Source organism: Chrysochloris asiatica, unplaced genomic scaffold (assembly GCF_000296735.1).
Source record: "Chrysochloris asiatica unplaced genomic scaffold, ChrAsi1.0 scaffold00238, whole genome shotgun sequence".
NCBI lineage: Eukaryota > Metazoa > Chordata > Mammalia > Afrosoricida > Chrysochloridae > Chrysochloris > Chrysochloris asiatica.
The window spans coordinates 1,266,827-1,282,264 of NW_006408756.1; the positions used below are offsets into that span (position 1 = coordinate 1,266,827).

General features: G+C 50.7%; 2 protein-coding genes across 2 annotated transcripts in view; both read right to left on the reverse strand.

Moving 5' to 3' along the window:
• Positions 1-5,330, reverse strand: part of MRGBP (MRG/MORF4L binding protein) — a 33,667-nt gene extending 28,337 nt beyond the window's left edge. Inside the window, exons 1-2 of the mRNA XM_006873390.1 lie at positions 5,306-5,330; positions 4,218-4,337 (exon numbers count right to left, since the gene is read on the reverse strand). Coding sequence (XP_006873452.1) covers positions 4,218-4,337; positions 5,306-5,330 — 145 coding nt within the window. The remainder of the gene's footprint in view (positions 1-4,217; positions 4,338-5,305) is intronic.
• A 3,268-nt stretch (positions 5,331-8,598) lies between these two features.
• NTSR1 (neurotensin receptor 1 (high affinity)) overlaps positions 8,599-15,438 on the reverse strand; it is a 55,770-nt gene continuing 48,930 nt past the window's right edge. Inside the window, exons 3-4 of the mRNA XM_006873357.1 lie at positions 12,755-12,845; positions 8,599-8,848 (exon numbers count right to left, since the gene is read on the reverse strand). Coding sequence (XP_006873419.1) covers positions 8,599-8,848; positions 12,755-12,845 — 341 coding nt within the window. The remainder of the gene's footprint in view (positions 8,849-12,754; positions 12,846-15,438) is intronic.

Here is a 15,438-nt window from a genome sequence, read left to right on the forward strand (position 1 = left end):
ACATAACTCAGGATTTAATATTCAGCCTATTTCCTTTTTAGTCTGCCTGTCCTGCTCCACAACCCCCATTCAGGCCTTTTTCCTAGTGATAAACAGTTCAGGGCTAGCTGTGGCCATTTTGTGCTGCCGTTTGGTTTTAAGTGGAAACTGTCTCTTTAAATATCGAGAAGATCTGTGTGCATGCATAGTAGAACCCTCTGGGGTGGGGGTGAGGTGTCCACTTGCTCAGGTATCCCCTTTAGTCACTTAAATGGAGGTGTGCAGACAGCAAGAGGCCAATAAACACTCTTTAGAGTGTTCAAGAGGAAGAACAAACAAGATGGCGGATCGGGTGGAAGTGCAGTAAAGAGCTCCGTCAGCAACAACACAGAATACTGGACCAAACAGGCTCAGGGGATGGTGCCAGAACTCTGAACCACATATAAAGGAACATTTAGAAGGTTGAAAGGCTTACAGCTAGGGGAATTGGTAGCATAATCAAGAACTCCATTGCTTTCTAATTCAAGACACTCAGTTTCTCCCAGAGCTGCCATCTTGGGAGAGATCAAGCAGGGGAAGGATCAGAGCAGCCATGGACACCTGACAGAACCTCATAGATAGAAGTGTGGACATTCTTTTTTTTTTTTTTCTTAAATGTTTTATTGTGAATTCTGTGATAGTTTACATAGGAGAACATTAGTTTTACATCCATTCTATCGTATATTGTCTCATTGCCATGGTTACAATCACCTCCATGCAATTCTTCCCCCGTTGGACATTCTTTTTTATTGTATCTGTTTATTGGCCTCTCGCTGTCTGTGCATCTCCATCTCTGGTGTAGCTGCTTCTCTGGATAAAGTCTTGCGTTCCTCTTGTGCTCATCTCCCTTGATGGTCTTAGGGTCCTTTGATCTTAGATTGTAAGATTAACTACTCCCCCGGTTTTGTTAAAAAACATCTACCTTTACAACGGTGACAGTCACAATTAGTCATGATAACAATTACTCACTATTGAATCATAAGAATCTTACCCCATCTCCTTTTACCAGACCCATCTAGACAAGATGAAAACTATTCAGTGGGGACTCTATTTTCTCCCCGCACACTCTTAAACTACATTCCCTCTTGAAACCTTGTAAGGCAGTCACTTCGAGTCTTTTTCACCCCCTCATTTTAGGTAGCCAGTGCCTAAGTTGCCCATCCCTGTCTACCCTGTGTACAGAGGGGATAGCATTGATACTTGATGTGAAGATTCTTTCCCTCTTTGTTGGTATTTACAGTTACTACCTCCATGAGTATAGGTCAAGTTCATCAAATTGTAGCAATTTACCCTTGTTTCCTTTATCAAAAATTGTTTTTTTTTAAAACGATTCCTCTAGTCGAGTTGTGATCATCAAGCCATCAAGGCTAGGTCAAATGGGTACTGTCTGCAAGTTTGGGTGTTCTTGTGCATCTCACCTCATTTCATATCTGCTGGATGCTTCACTCTCAGCTTTAGCCCTCTGTGGCTATGTCTTTGTTCATGGGCTCAGGTGTCCCCAGGTCTCACCACACGTTGGACCAACCAGCCCTTCTTCTTCTCTCTCTGAACTCCAGGTCAACTGGAGCCTATGGAATGTGGTTGAACTCAGCCCATTTCTTCATTGCTGTCTTTCCCTCTCTTTCACTCACCAGTAGACCAACGTGTTTGCCAGCAAGCTTATGTGTCTGCTCATGTGTTCCCTTTGAGTTTCAGTCTTAAAGGGGAGTTTGTTCTGAAGGGACTTTACTGCTTGCCTTGATGGCTTCCCGGCGAACAGCTTGCTTATTCTTGTAGTAGCCAGTCATACTGACATTTTTGTTTTGGATTTTTCCTGCTGATCTTTCTTTGAAGATGTATCTTCTGTGGCTCTAACTGTTCCAGGCTGGTCTCATGTTCTCTTTTAACTGCATGGTCATGTCCAGAGCCCGCTGCTGTTTGCTCTTTTTGGTTTGCCTGAATAGTGGTTGTCTTTATGACTCTCTAGATAAAGACCACAGGGTATGGACTTTTGGTGTCAGGGTTCACACATTTGTCAGCTACAAGAGTTGCGATGTTCAGAAACATCTGCTTCAGCTGTGTGTGCCTTTTCTTGTCAGATACTTGAATCTTTCCTTTAGTCCAAATCTGCTTACAGATCTCGGTCTGGTCATCTGTTCCAGCATACTGACAAGATCTCCCTTCTTTGCCACCTGAACTTTAGACACATTTGCAAACACTAAGTCAGTCTATAGGTCTTTCTCCATGCCAGTGTGGTGCTGTAGGATAAGCACAGGACTGCTAACCACAAAGTCAGTGGTTCAAACCCACCAGTCATTCCTCTGAAACCCTGTACAGGATTGCTATGGTTTAGAACTGACCAAAGGCACTTAACAACAATCACCACAGCCTTGTTTCCATAGTAGGTGATTTCAAAGTACTTCATCCTCACCATGGCCACATTGGCCAGGTGGATCTAGTTGATCGGGGTGAAAATCAACACAATAGCTGCTCACAGGTCCAGCAAACCACGGCAGACCCACGTCCTGGCCTGAGGCCACTGGGACAGGGCTGGAGACATAACCCCAATCTACTTTCTTTATAACTCAGAAGTGATTAGATTCAGGACCCACCCTACATTGGTATGGTCTTAGTAACATCCCAGGGCAAAGGAATATAGGGGTCAGGATTCCAACGTATATAGGGTGGGGGCATAGTTCAATCTGTAATCCCTGGGCACCCATTCCCTGAGGGATCTCTAGCCTTTTGCTCCCTGGAAACCCCCTTTAGCCTTGAAATCTTGGGATGTGGCTTATGGTCGAATTTGAATATAGCTCCAGCTGGATGGCTAACAGGTGCCGTAACCAACGAAGGGCTGGAGGATGCGGTGGGGGCAGAGAAGGCACCCTAGGACCAGTGGCCTTGAGTCAGAAGGTCCTGCTGTGTTGTGCTGGCATGCTGGAAGGTTAAGGTCTGGGAGTCATTCCAAGTGGAACCAGGATGGGTTGGTGCAGTGGTTCTCCATTGGAGCAAAAAGCTACACACATAATCCAGACTCCTGTTTCCAAATCCCATTGGTGCTGTCAACCCACATCAACATCCCTGTTTGGAATATGCCAGGCAGTGACCAGAATGCAAAAAATCACCCTTCTGCCAGAGCACCTGGGAGGAGCCCATCAGAGACGGGGTATGTGAGGGCAAGTAGTATGAGGTTTCTATGTAGGTCCCAGCTTTGGTATCATTTCCTTCTTCTCCTCTCCTTTTCCATCTACCCACTCACTCATCCATCCACCCACCTGCTCATCTATCCATTCACTCATTCATCCACCTACTCATCCATCCATTCATCTACCTCATCATCCATCCATTCACTCATCTCTCCATTCACCCACCTACTCATCCATCCATTCACTCATTCATCCATCCATATACCTACTCATCCATCCATCCACCCATCCATTCACCTGCTCATCCATCCACCCACCCACCTACTAATTTATCTATTCATCCATCCACCCACTCATCTATCCACTCATCCATCCATATGTCCATTCATCCACCTACCCATTCATCCATCCACCTAGCCACCCATCTACTATTGATCCACTCATCCACCCACCCATCTATCCACCCACCTATCTTCAATCCATTCATTCATCCACTCGTATTTACTGAGGACCTACTATGTGTCAGACCCCATGGAGAACAGGTAGTGTACTTTGGGAGTGCACCTTTGTACATGCCCACCCATACCTGTAGTCTGATTTTTATCCAGAAGCAGAGCTGAGGCCAGGCTTTGTGTGTAAGCCATTTATTTATTCAGGGTGTGACTTCACAGGGATGGAGTTGGGGGAAGGCAGAGTAGGGAGGAGAGCTGGTGAAGGGGTTCTAACCAATGCAGTGTTTAGTCCTGTGGAGTCCGCTGAGTCTTAGTGACATTCTGAGGGGCAAGGACCTGGGATTTACAACACAACTTTTGTCCTTCTGTCCTAGAGGCATCCCTGCTGCCCAGTCCAGGCAGAGTCCAGGTGCAGACACCTTGAGTGTAAGCCTTGGCTGTGGCCCTTTAGTGCAGCCATCGGGGTAGAGGCATGCTGATGGAGAAGGGGGATTCTGTGGTCCAGGCATTGTGCTAAGGTGTCCGAGCAAGGTCGCAGTGGAGGTGGGTGCTCCTTAGGGCAGGGTAAGTGTCAGAGGCCTGAGTGGGTGACTACAGGAAGTGTCTCCAGCCCAGCTTTCACCCCAGTAGGCTTTAGGCAGGCCTCTGTCCCCAGGGAACTTGGCGTCCACAGTGGCTAAGGTCCTCTGTGCTGCAGCAACTCTCTTGCTGACCACTTTGTCCAGAGGAAGGTCTGAGGGTGCTGGGGGTGGGGCAGAGAGAACTGGACATGGACCACCTGCTGTCCTCAATCTGAAAGTGTGTTCTGGTGGGTGGCAGTTTGCTTCAGACCCTGAGGGATTGCCTGGCTCTGGACATGGCTGCAGTTTCCCAGCGATTCCCCGATTCCCAGAGCAGGACGAGGTCTTGTATTTCTCTCTTCTGGGAACCAAGAAGTGGGAGACAAGGAGGGAGCAGCGGGCCAGGTGCTGGGCTCTGGTGGTTCCTGCAACCACCTTGTAGGCAGAACCATGAACAGGCTGTGTGCACGTGCATGTGTGTATATGAGTGCATTGTGTGTGTGCATGTGGGGGTGTGTGCATGTGCACCTGTGTGTGTGTATGTGTGTATACGAATGCATTGTGTGTGTGCATGTAGGGGTATGTGCACGTGCACCTGTGTGTGTGTGTATGTGTGTATACGAGTGCATTGTGTGTGTGCATGTGGGGGTGTGTGCATGTGCACCTGTGTGTATATTAGTGCATTGTGTATGTGCACGTAGGGATGTGTGCATGTGTACCTGTGTGTGCATGTGTGTAGCATGTATACTTGTATCTGTATGTGCACTTGTGTAGTGTATGTGTGTGTGTGTGTGTAAGAGTGGCCCTCTAACACAATTTCCCTCCCAGTTGTCCTGGGCAAGAGCCAGGCACTGGCCCGTCCTTCTTCCTTGTACTTGCGATTGATCCTGGGCTCCTACCCTTCTCTTCTCCTTGCCCTCTTTTCTCTCTCTTGTTCTTTCATAAATTCAGCCTGGACATGGTTTCCATGGTATTCTGATCAAAGCTGGCATCAAATCATAATTGCAGCAAGTGGGAGGAGGCAGTAGGGCAGAAGGAGGAGGGCTTTCTTTCCTGTGCAGGAAGCCCAGACTCCACACAGTTGACAGGCTGTTTTTTTTTTTCTTTCCGTAAGACATATTTAAGAATGTATAGAATTCTCTCCCTGTACCTCCTCTGTTGCCTAGCAACGGCATGGTGCCGCAAGTCTCCAAGCTGGTGGCCTCCCTGTCTCTGTGCTGAACACCTCCCCCCTCCCAGCTCAGAAGATGTGTGGAGATGGGAAGGGCTTGACTTTCTGGGTGTGTGTCTGGGGGGCATTCATGTCCACATGAAGACCCAGAGGCACGAAGCCCTGATATGAAATCTCAGTCCATCACAGAAAGAGACAGCACTCGGGGAAGGTTAGCTGAGTGACAATGATGCGGACCAGGTGCCCGGGGCTGGGATTAACAATATGGGCAAATTACATGGTTGTTGTTAAGTGTTGTCAAGTCGGTTGTGACCCATAGTGACCCTGTTTAGGGGTTCCAGGGAGCAGCTGGTGGGTTTGAACCACAGTCCAGCGCATTAAGCCACAGCAGGACTCCACTGTCCAGTTCCTGATCTATGCATGTGCTCTTCACCTTGCTCAGCACGCACACCATCCCAGAAGATGGTGTTTGCCAATGGTCCCATTTTACAGATGAGGAGCAAGAAGCTCGAGCCATCAGGTGGGGATCCAGAAACTGCTTGCCTCGACTCTAGGCTCCCAGGAGTGTAGGCTTGCTTGCCCAGGACGGAGTGGCTGAGCCCACACTGCTGACACGGCTTGTGGTACACTAAAGTTCTCTAATTGTTTGAATAGGTGTTTTCACATCAACCTCAGGCTCTGGCTTCTCGGAGAGGGAGAGGGTGGACGAAAGCTCTGACTACATTTGTCTGGCACCGTTTGGTCCATCTGTGAGGCTCTGCAGGGGACTGAGCTCAGCTCCGCAGAGTCCCTAAGTCAGGTGTGTGTGTGTGTGGGGGGGCAACACTTCTTGTTTTTACCCAAGACCGAGATCTTAAGAAGATCCACTAAAACCCAAGTCCACACATTTTCGGTACCAGGCTCACAGAGAGCCGGCTGCTGCATCAGGTTCTACTGAATGAATGAAGGAATGAATGAATGATTCCATGAAGGGATGTACTCACCTCAATGCAAGAGTCCAAGTCACAGAGCCCACAGAACCTTTATTGGTAAATACAGGGGATTGCGGGTGCGCCGTGGGTGGCGTTGTAAGCAGCCATTTGAGACAACATCACCAGGGAGTGGTCACATGGGCTCTGGACCTTTGACATGACACTGGACTCTAGAGGCACCACATGACTTAGACCAGAACTGACATGGCAGTCTGTATGTGACCGGTTGGCTGGTGTCCCTAAGGAAGGTATGTGGATTTCCTGACCCTGCGCCTGACACCAGGACCCTGGATGGAAACAGGGTCTCTCTTATCTGTTATGTGAATGAGGTCATTCCAGAGGAGGATGGGTCCTGAACCTGATCCCTTCTGAGTGGGAAGACAGACACTGTGTGAAGATAAAAGACAAAGGATGGAGGGGCTACAGACAAGGAGATGCTCCCCCCACAACCCAGGGCCGCTGAGTGCACCGAGTCAGCCTCCAGCCTCCAGAGGTGAGAAATCAACTCCTTGTCTCAGCCACCTGCTTGTGGCATTTTATGTAGAGCAGTGCTAGGTAACTAAGACAGGACAGGAGGTGTGCTCGAAGCGCATGGGCATAGGTGCGTGTCCTCCCCTACATTAAGGGGGGTCAGACAAAGAAGAGCTCCTTCTATCGTGGCAGAACCTCCAGCAACTCTGCATCTCCCCATCTCCCTCTGACCTGCTCCTACCCCATGGGGGTCTCCTGTGCCATGTCCTCTAGGAGAGTCCACCAGGGCAGAATGACTACATGAGGAAACGGAGATCCAGGAGTCACTGAGAGGACTTGGAGACCGACTGACTGGCCGAGTCCTGAAGCCCAGTACCCAGATGAGGGGCCATTGTTTCTTGTTTAGCTCTGATGCCCACTCCTGGATTGGTATTGGGACTTGTGCTAGCCCTAGACCCACGGGATGGGGGAAGCCTCCTACCCAGAAGAGACGCTGTATGGCGAGCTCTGAGTGGAGGAAGACCCTCCTATGGGCCAGTTTGGGGTTTGGTGTGCAGAGGCTGTGTGAGGCTGCTCAGCGTGGGAACCTGCACAGGGCACCCCATGCGTGGCAGGGATTTTGGCTGTGGGTCATCTCCCACAGGGTTGTTTTTGTGGATTGAGGTTTGCAGACAACAGATGGATGGTGTTGGGTCCCCGAATCACACAAACTGACAGTGTAAAGCATCTCCACTTTCACAGACTGGGAAACGGGTCTTCAGAGGCATGGCTGGCTGCAGAGCCTGGACTTGAGGCCCCGTCTCTGGATCCTACCTGGTCTGAGCCGTCAGCAGGAGGGGTGTACCTCTAGACCCCCGTGTCCATTCTGGGCAAACAGCACCACAGGCTATGTGCAAGTTGTCCACAAAAGGCCAAGTGTGTTTTCTGGGTTCTGCTGACATGCTAGCTGTTCTAGGACCTGCCTTCTTGGCTGGGGGGCCGGCCTCCGGTCCTGGGTACAACCTGCCCCTGGAGAGTGTGTAGATGCCCACACTTCTGGGGCTCTGCTAGAGCTGCCAGTCAGTTGGGGACCTGGACACCAGCCCCTCCTCCTCTCCTGCAGCTGGGAGGCATCTTGGTAGGGGCACCCACAGGCTGGGCCTTAACTCAGAGCTGAGGGAGTCTCTCCCCACCCTGACCTGAGGGAGCTAGAGGGAGCAGGCCTGGTGTCTGGAGAGCTCTGAGCTCCGTTCCTGGGTAGACCTAGGATAGAACCCCCTCACCTGGCCAAGTCTGAGGGAGACCATGTTGGAACTTGTCACCGTAGGTGCGGAGTGGGGCTGTGATAGAAAGGAGAGGCCTGGTCATCAGGGCCAATGCCAGGGTGCCCACTGGACCTGCGGCTTGAGCTGCCCTGGGCTGGAGGCAGCTGGTCAGGAAGTCATAGCCCTGGATGGTGCCCTCTCCTGGTCTCAGACAGAACAGCCGCCAGGGCCCTGCTGGGCAGGTTCCTTGCAGTGAGATTCCAGGTCACCCTGTCCTCCCGAGAACGCAGCTGTTGCCCCAGCATCCAATTCACCCCTCCTTTCGTTACATTAGTCTACGAATAAAGAACTCATACTCCCAGCACTAATTCCTCCTCATTCAAGGCCCTTTGCAGTCTGGGAGAGAAACAACTCTCCGGGCTTTCAAAGGGGAGTAGTGTAGGAGGGGTGTGCGGGGGAAAAGTGGGGAGCTGAAAGCAATGAGGACTTGTTGCCTGGCCAGCCAGGCCTCTGTTGACCTTCCCTGGCTCCTGGGGGCTGCTCTGAGTGGCTGGGGTAAGCCTCTCCAGCCCCCTCCCCCATGGCCCTAGTAAAGCGTCTCCCGGGTGACATTGCTGGAGAAGGTGTGATTGCTAGACACGCTGTTGGTTTTCCTTGAGAGCACTGGCTTCTTTCTCCTGCGCCACCAGAGGGGACAGACGCAGGCCAGCGTGGACAGGAAGATCTGGCGGAAGTTGGCAGAGACGAGGTTGTAGAGGATGGGGTTGATGGTGGAGCTGACGTAGAAGAGCGCATTGGTCAGCATATAGAAGTAATGGTAGAAGTCATAGAGGAACCTGCGGGAGAGAGGGGCTTAGAGGACAGAGGAAGGGCCTGCTGACCCTTGGGTTTGAGGTACAGCTAAAGTACCCCTGCTTGTTGATTTTCAAAAATGAGGGTGTCTCCTCAGAAGCCCCAGGATCTGGCTTCCCGTGTGTGCGTGGGGGTGCATACTCTGGCCTCCCCATCCTCTCTGCAACACACTCATCTGCCAGCTTCCTAGACCTATGAAGACCCCAGGTTTGAGTCCTGGGGCTGAAATGCTCCGATGGGCCCTCTCCTTGGGGCAGGAGCCCAGCCAGGTATCCCAGGGAGACATGCACCGTGCCTCTGGTTTGCTTGTCTCCTCCCATGGGGATCTCCCTCCTTCACCAGGCAGTCTGGGGTCTGGAAATCCTTCATTTTGGGCTCTGCTGTCCTTTATGTGCCCCAACATGATCTTCACCTTGCAGGTCCTATTATCCCTTGGAGATGGTAGCCTTGCATGCAGGCAGCTATCCTGGGAAAGGCCTTGTGTTAAGGGAGGTCTTCCTAGCCCCTGAGAACTTGGGTTTTGGGAAGGTTCCCACATTCCCTGAAGTCCTGGTGTGGTGCTGTGGGTTAATGCGCTGGACTGCAAAGTCAGTTTGAATCACAAGGTTGGCGGTTCAAGCTCACCAGCTGCACTTTGGAAACCTTATACAGGGTCTCTATGGGTCGGAACCAAGTCGATGACACTTAACAACAACAACAAAAACCACATTCCCTGGTAGACTGGCGCACTGTGCCCCAGCTGTGCAGACAAGGTGGAGGATGTGGAACCGGCCCGCATTCAGGGAGGGGCTCTGTGGGTATGTGCCAGGCGGGGTGCCTGTGGCCAATTCCAGTAGGAGCTGTCCCAGTGGATAGCACTGCTCATTTGTTGTCACGTGACTTCTGGGGAGTTAGGCATGTCTTATGGGACTCCATGGGGACAGCAGGACCCTAGAAGCTCATGCCTGGTCTCCCCTTCATGGATCGCGCTGCGTGACCTGGGTGTAGTGAGTCAGAGCTGTAAGGGCCACAGAGACCCTGCCAGTGTGCGAAAGTTCGCACCTTCTTGTACCCTCCCCTAGGGGGCGATCTCTTCACGTCTCTGTTCCATATCCACTACTGTGGATTGGATTCAGACTCCCAGTGGCCCAGTAGGACGGGGTGGGACCACGCCATAGGATTTCCTAAACACTTACCAACAACAACTCTTCAGAGTTCACAGCGCCCGTAGGAGAATTGACAACTTGTACCCACGTTGCAAAACTGCCATTGGTGAACCTAGCAGTGTCCTATTTGGCCCTCAGAGTATTGTGAAAAGGGAATGGCCGAGATTTGCTGGATCCAATTGGACCAGGACATGAGCGTTGGTCCAGGGGCAAATCCCTTCACCCTAGTGTTCCACAAGAAACCTGATCAACATGAGAAATCTTGAGCCCGGAGATCTCTCCCTGGAGCTCTTGATTCATAGGTTCATAAACGACACCAGAGGTGCCCTACAAGGGGGAGCTAGCCAGTTATGCCACTAGCCAGATGACTTAGGAAAACAATAGCACAGACCTGATGCCAGACGAAAATGAAGGTGTATGTGTAATGTTGGGAGCTGAGTGTGGCATCCCTAACAACACAGCCCCTTAATGGAACTATCACAAAGGTGCTGCCAGAATTCAGCCTCACAGCTAATGAAAGGGCTGAGAACGCTGGGGTTAACTGACTGGTTACAGGGGTGGTTTGTTGTTGTGGTTGTTAGGTGCCATCGAGTCGATACCGACCCATAGCGACCTTATGCACAGCAGAACAAAACACTGCCCGATCCTGGGCCAACCTCACTACTATTGCCATGCTTGAGTCCATCGATGCTGCCACTTGGTCAATCCATCTCGTTGGGTTTTTTTCTCGGACCCTCCACCTTACCAAACATGATATCCTTCTCAAGCGACTGGTCCCTCCTGACAATATGTCGGCGGTTTAGAAAGTGGAAAAATATAGCTGCCTCAACCCTCACTTTTCTCATATTAGTAGTTGGGATTTAAACAGATATTAGATGTTCTGTCATGCTCTGAGTTTGAGGGCTAGTACAGATTCAGAGGAAATCAGATTTGGTCCCTACTTGGTTTCAGCATCTGGCACTGTGAGTGGGATTTATTGCAATGGCTCCAGATGTAAGACAGTGTGAGGTTTTGTGGGAGGAAAAACAAAGGAGGAAGAACAAAGGGATAAAATGTTTCAGCTGAATGGAGAGCAGCTTCTGCAGTTGCCAGGAGCTGGACAGAAAAGATCTATGGCAATGTCCTTCTGGAATCCACCCTGCTGGAGGCCCAAGGCCATGTGCATGTCAATGGGGCTAGTCCAGGGTTGTTGTTGTTGTTATGTGCCGTGGTGGAGTCGGTTCCGACCCTTAGCAACCCGGCACAGGAGTTCCAAGGCTGTAAATCCTTATGGGAGCAGAAAGTCTCATCTTTATCCCGTGGAACAGCTGGTAGTTTCAAACTGTGGACCCTGAGGTTAGTAACCACTACGCTCCCAGAGCTCCTTAATCCAGGGTGGAGGGAACTTAAGTGTTTTAAAAAGGTTAATGTGTTTGATTGCCTATGGATATTAGCTTCTCTTTCTTATTATTAAAATATTGTAAAATGTGTAATAGGAATAATGAGAATTATGATTATGGAAAGTTTTGTAAGCTGGCCTTCGACCTATACTTGATTGGATTCATTAGAACTTTAAAGTGGAATCTTGAGCCAGAACTTGAGTTGAGACATTTGCATTTGAAAAGATATGCACACCCACCCAGAACTGTTGAAGATTTGTGAGTTTTAAAAAAAAGGTCAGACACTTTGGCATTTTGAGTTTCAGAGGCAAGGAAAGTTGGCCCATCAAAGAAAACCCCATTCTAGGACCGAAAGTTGAAGGGAACCAGCCGGCAATATGCTTGCCGATGCATCACTGACCTTGAAATGACCTAAGAGGGAAAGCTGATTGTTTTGGAGTTCAGGGAGGTATGTGTGAACTCCCAAGCTTGCAGCTGGCACTCATTTGACCTAGCTTGGATGGCTAGGGTTGTTGAGCTGACTAGATCTGACCAGATGACTATGAAGATGTTTAATACTCTGAGCAAGCATCAGCTATTACAATTTGATGGACTGAACTTTTGGATGCAGTTCCTAAAATTTCCAATCAGAATGAAAGTCTCTTCAGATTGAGGAACGTGCATGTCTTCTCAGTGTGTTGGATTGGTAGTATGGGCAATTCAGACATTACTATTGGAATCCTGGTGTGGCGCTGTGGGTTAATGCACCAGACTGCAAAGCCATTTGAATTGCAAGGTCAGAGGTTCAAGCTCACCAGCTGCTCCTCGGAAACCCTATACAGGGTTGCTATGGGTCAGAATCAACTCAACAGCAATTAACAACAAACAACTCTTCACAGGAGAGTCCTGGGGTAGTGCTGTGGGGCAATGCACCAGACTACAAGGTCGGTTTGAAAACCACAAGGTCAGCAGTTCAAGCTCACCAGCTGCTCCTTGGAAACCCTAGATAGGGTCTCTATGAGGCAGAATGGACTCACGTAGGAGCTCTGGTTCCATCTGTCTCCCTTGGGGCAACTGGTGGGGTTAAGTCGCCAATCTTGGCATTAAAATTTCAACATGCAGCCCACCATGTGACTGTGCAATTCGACTTTGAGCCATCAAGCTCTTAGGGCTGAGTTTTTTGTCTTCTGCTCCAGAAAGCTCTCCCATGGCTGGGTCAGCACCTTCCTGGTGGTGTCTCCTGCTGACTGTTCCCTCGGGGCTGCAGTCTCTGCTCTGGACTCTGTCACATGGGACCCCCACCCAGCAACCTCCCTGGCCCTGACTTGGTCACTCAGCAGCCCCCCCGTCACCTCCTGCTCTCTGATGGCAGCTGTCCAGTACTCACGGGGTCCACTGCTCCTCTGACACGTAGCAAAACAGGAGACGGCGTACGTGGTAGGGCAGCCAGCATACGACAAAGGCAATGACCACTGCACCTGGACACAGAAGGGCGGCTCAGGGCACTGCAGGGGCTGAACACCCTGGGACCTGCACACAGCTTCCAGGGGCTCAGTGTACTTACTGTACATGGCTTCAGGGGGCTCAGTGCACTGTAGGGGGCTGCATATGGCTTCAGGGGGCTGAGTGGTCTCTAGGGTCCTGCTGGGGGCTCAGTGCATGAAAACTACTCAGCAAGGTTGCAGGGGATTCAATGGTCTGTGGGGTCTCACTGGGGGGGCCCAGTGCATGAGGGGAGTCAGCACAGCTTCAGGGTTTTGCTGTGGGGGGAATGACTTGTGAGGTCCTCAGGCCAGTCCCTTAAATAGCTTCTGAAGACTGTCTGAAACCTCGTGCATTTTCTTACAAAGGTTAAAGACTGAGATGGGTTGAGTTGTACACCCTCAAAATGTTGGAGTCCTAACCCTGGTCCCCATGAGTCTTCCTTTCGTACTCAGCTATTGCTGTTAAGTGTCATCCAGTCAGCTCTGACACATGGCAACCCTGTATAGGGTTTCAGAGGAGCAATTGGTGAGTTTGAACCACCGACCTGTGGTAGAGTGCGTATCCTACTGCGCCACACCAGAACTCCATAAGGGCTGCTCCCAAAGAACTGAATGTGTTCCAGGGTGGGTCCTTCCCCAGACCCTCTAGTGGCTGTGTTAGAAGAATTCTTCAGGGTGGGACTGGAGCTGGATCTTACAAGGTCAGCAAGCTAGACCATGTAGCTCAATTTGGCAACTGGGAGGCTCATGTATCACCTGAGTCAGGACGGGGAGGCCAGGCTGGGCTGGGCTGTGTCCTGGCTGACCAGGGACTGGGAAAAGCTCAAGTAGGCTCAGCTAGGTCTCCAATGGGTAACTAACACTCTACTTGGGACAGAATAGGGCCAGAAGATCAACGGGCCCCCAGCCTGCCACCACTCCAGTCCCCTGTCCATGCTGACACTGAGGACAGCATCTGTGAGAAGAGGGGTCCCTGGGCTGATTTCTGCTCCTTCCTCAGCTATTCCTCCAACAGTGCTGGGTTTGTCAAGTGACTCACCAGCTTCCCTGAGTCAAGGGCCAAGGGCAGTGGTCACCTCCAGGCTTTGCGAATGTCCTCTCAGGATTGTCTTAGGGACTTCATAAGAGTTGCAGCTACCACATGAGTTGACATCGGGCCCCATGCCACACACCCCCAAACAGTGTACCACACAACACGAGGTAAATGCAATCGGAGAGACTGCGGGGCCAGTGAGTGACCTGCTAACTCCGGGGCTGTTGTTAGAGCACCCGTGGGAGGAGTGGGCCACAGGAACTGGGGTCCGAGTTTGCTATGGTGGCTTCTCAGCTCCACACCCTTACCTGTCTGGATTATCCTGAGGCTGAGATGGAAACCCAGCTTGTATTAAATAGAAGGTAAAGTGCAGGATTTCCAACATGTTTGGTGTTTTCCACACCCTTGGGTGCTGACCAGTGCAGACCATTGGCAGAAGAGCAGCTCTCACCCGAGCCCGCATATGGATGGATACTCTGCATAGATGTATCGTGCTGACAACGTGCTTACTGGAACATTCCATAATGCCTTGCATGGCTCATGGGACGCTCCTGCTGGCGAGGCTGCACCACACATAGAACCAGTGGCTGAGCAGTTGTGTCCACTGTGTAGGAGTCCTGGCTGTCTGCAGGGGGTGGTGATTGGGGAGGGTTGTTGGGGTTAGTAGGAGGCAAGGAGGGTGCTCTGGGAGGCATCCATTGACTGCCACATGTGAGAGCTGCCTTCAGGGTTTGGGGCAGCAGAATGTCTAGGGGACAAGTCTCCCTTATTAAGGCCTGTTCCTGACATGTGGGATGGAGGGACACTGCCCATCCCAAAGTAAGTTCCCCTCTGTTTTCCTGGGACAGAGTGGACTTGGGGTCTTTGGGGATTCATCCCTTAGGACTCTATATTAGATACACAGAGCCTGGGCAGGGGTGTAATTCACTCTTTAGACCTCATAAGCTAGCACCTGACTGCAATTCAGTGGTCAGGGTAGACCTGGGACCCGCAAAGCCCAAAGGCTTCTCCAGTGAAAGGTGGGAGAACACAGTTCATGTTCTTGGCCACACAATCTCAGCTAAGCCCTGGAATATGGGTTAGGACTGGGAAGGAGGAGGTATAAGGGGCCTAGGGACCTAAGTCATCCATGAAAGAATGGATGAATGGATAGATGAATGAAGGAAAAAAAGATACATGGATGAATGAAGGAAGGAAAATAAGGAATGGATGACTTGTTGGATGGATGAATGGGTGAATGGAAGAATGAATAGATAGATGGATGGGTGAATGGATAGATAGGAGGACGAGTGGATGGATGGGTGGGTAGATGAATTGATGGATGGATGAATGGGTAGATTGGATGAATGGACAAGAAGATGATGGATGGACAGGTAGATGAATGGGTGGATGGATGGGTGGATGAATTGATGGTTAGATGGATGGGTAGGTAGATGGATGAATGGACAGGAAGATGACTGGATGGATAGATGGAAGGATGGATGGATGGATGGATGGATGGGTAGATTGGATGAATGGACAGGAAGATGAAAGGATGGATAGATGGAAGGATGG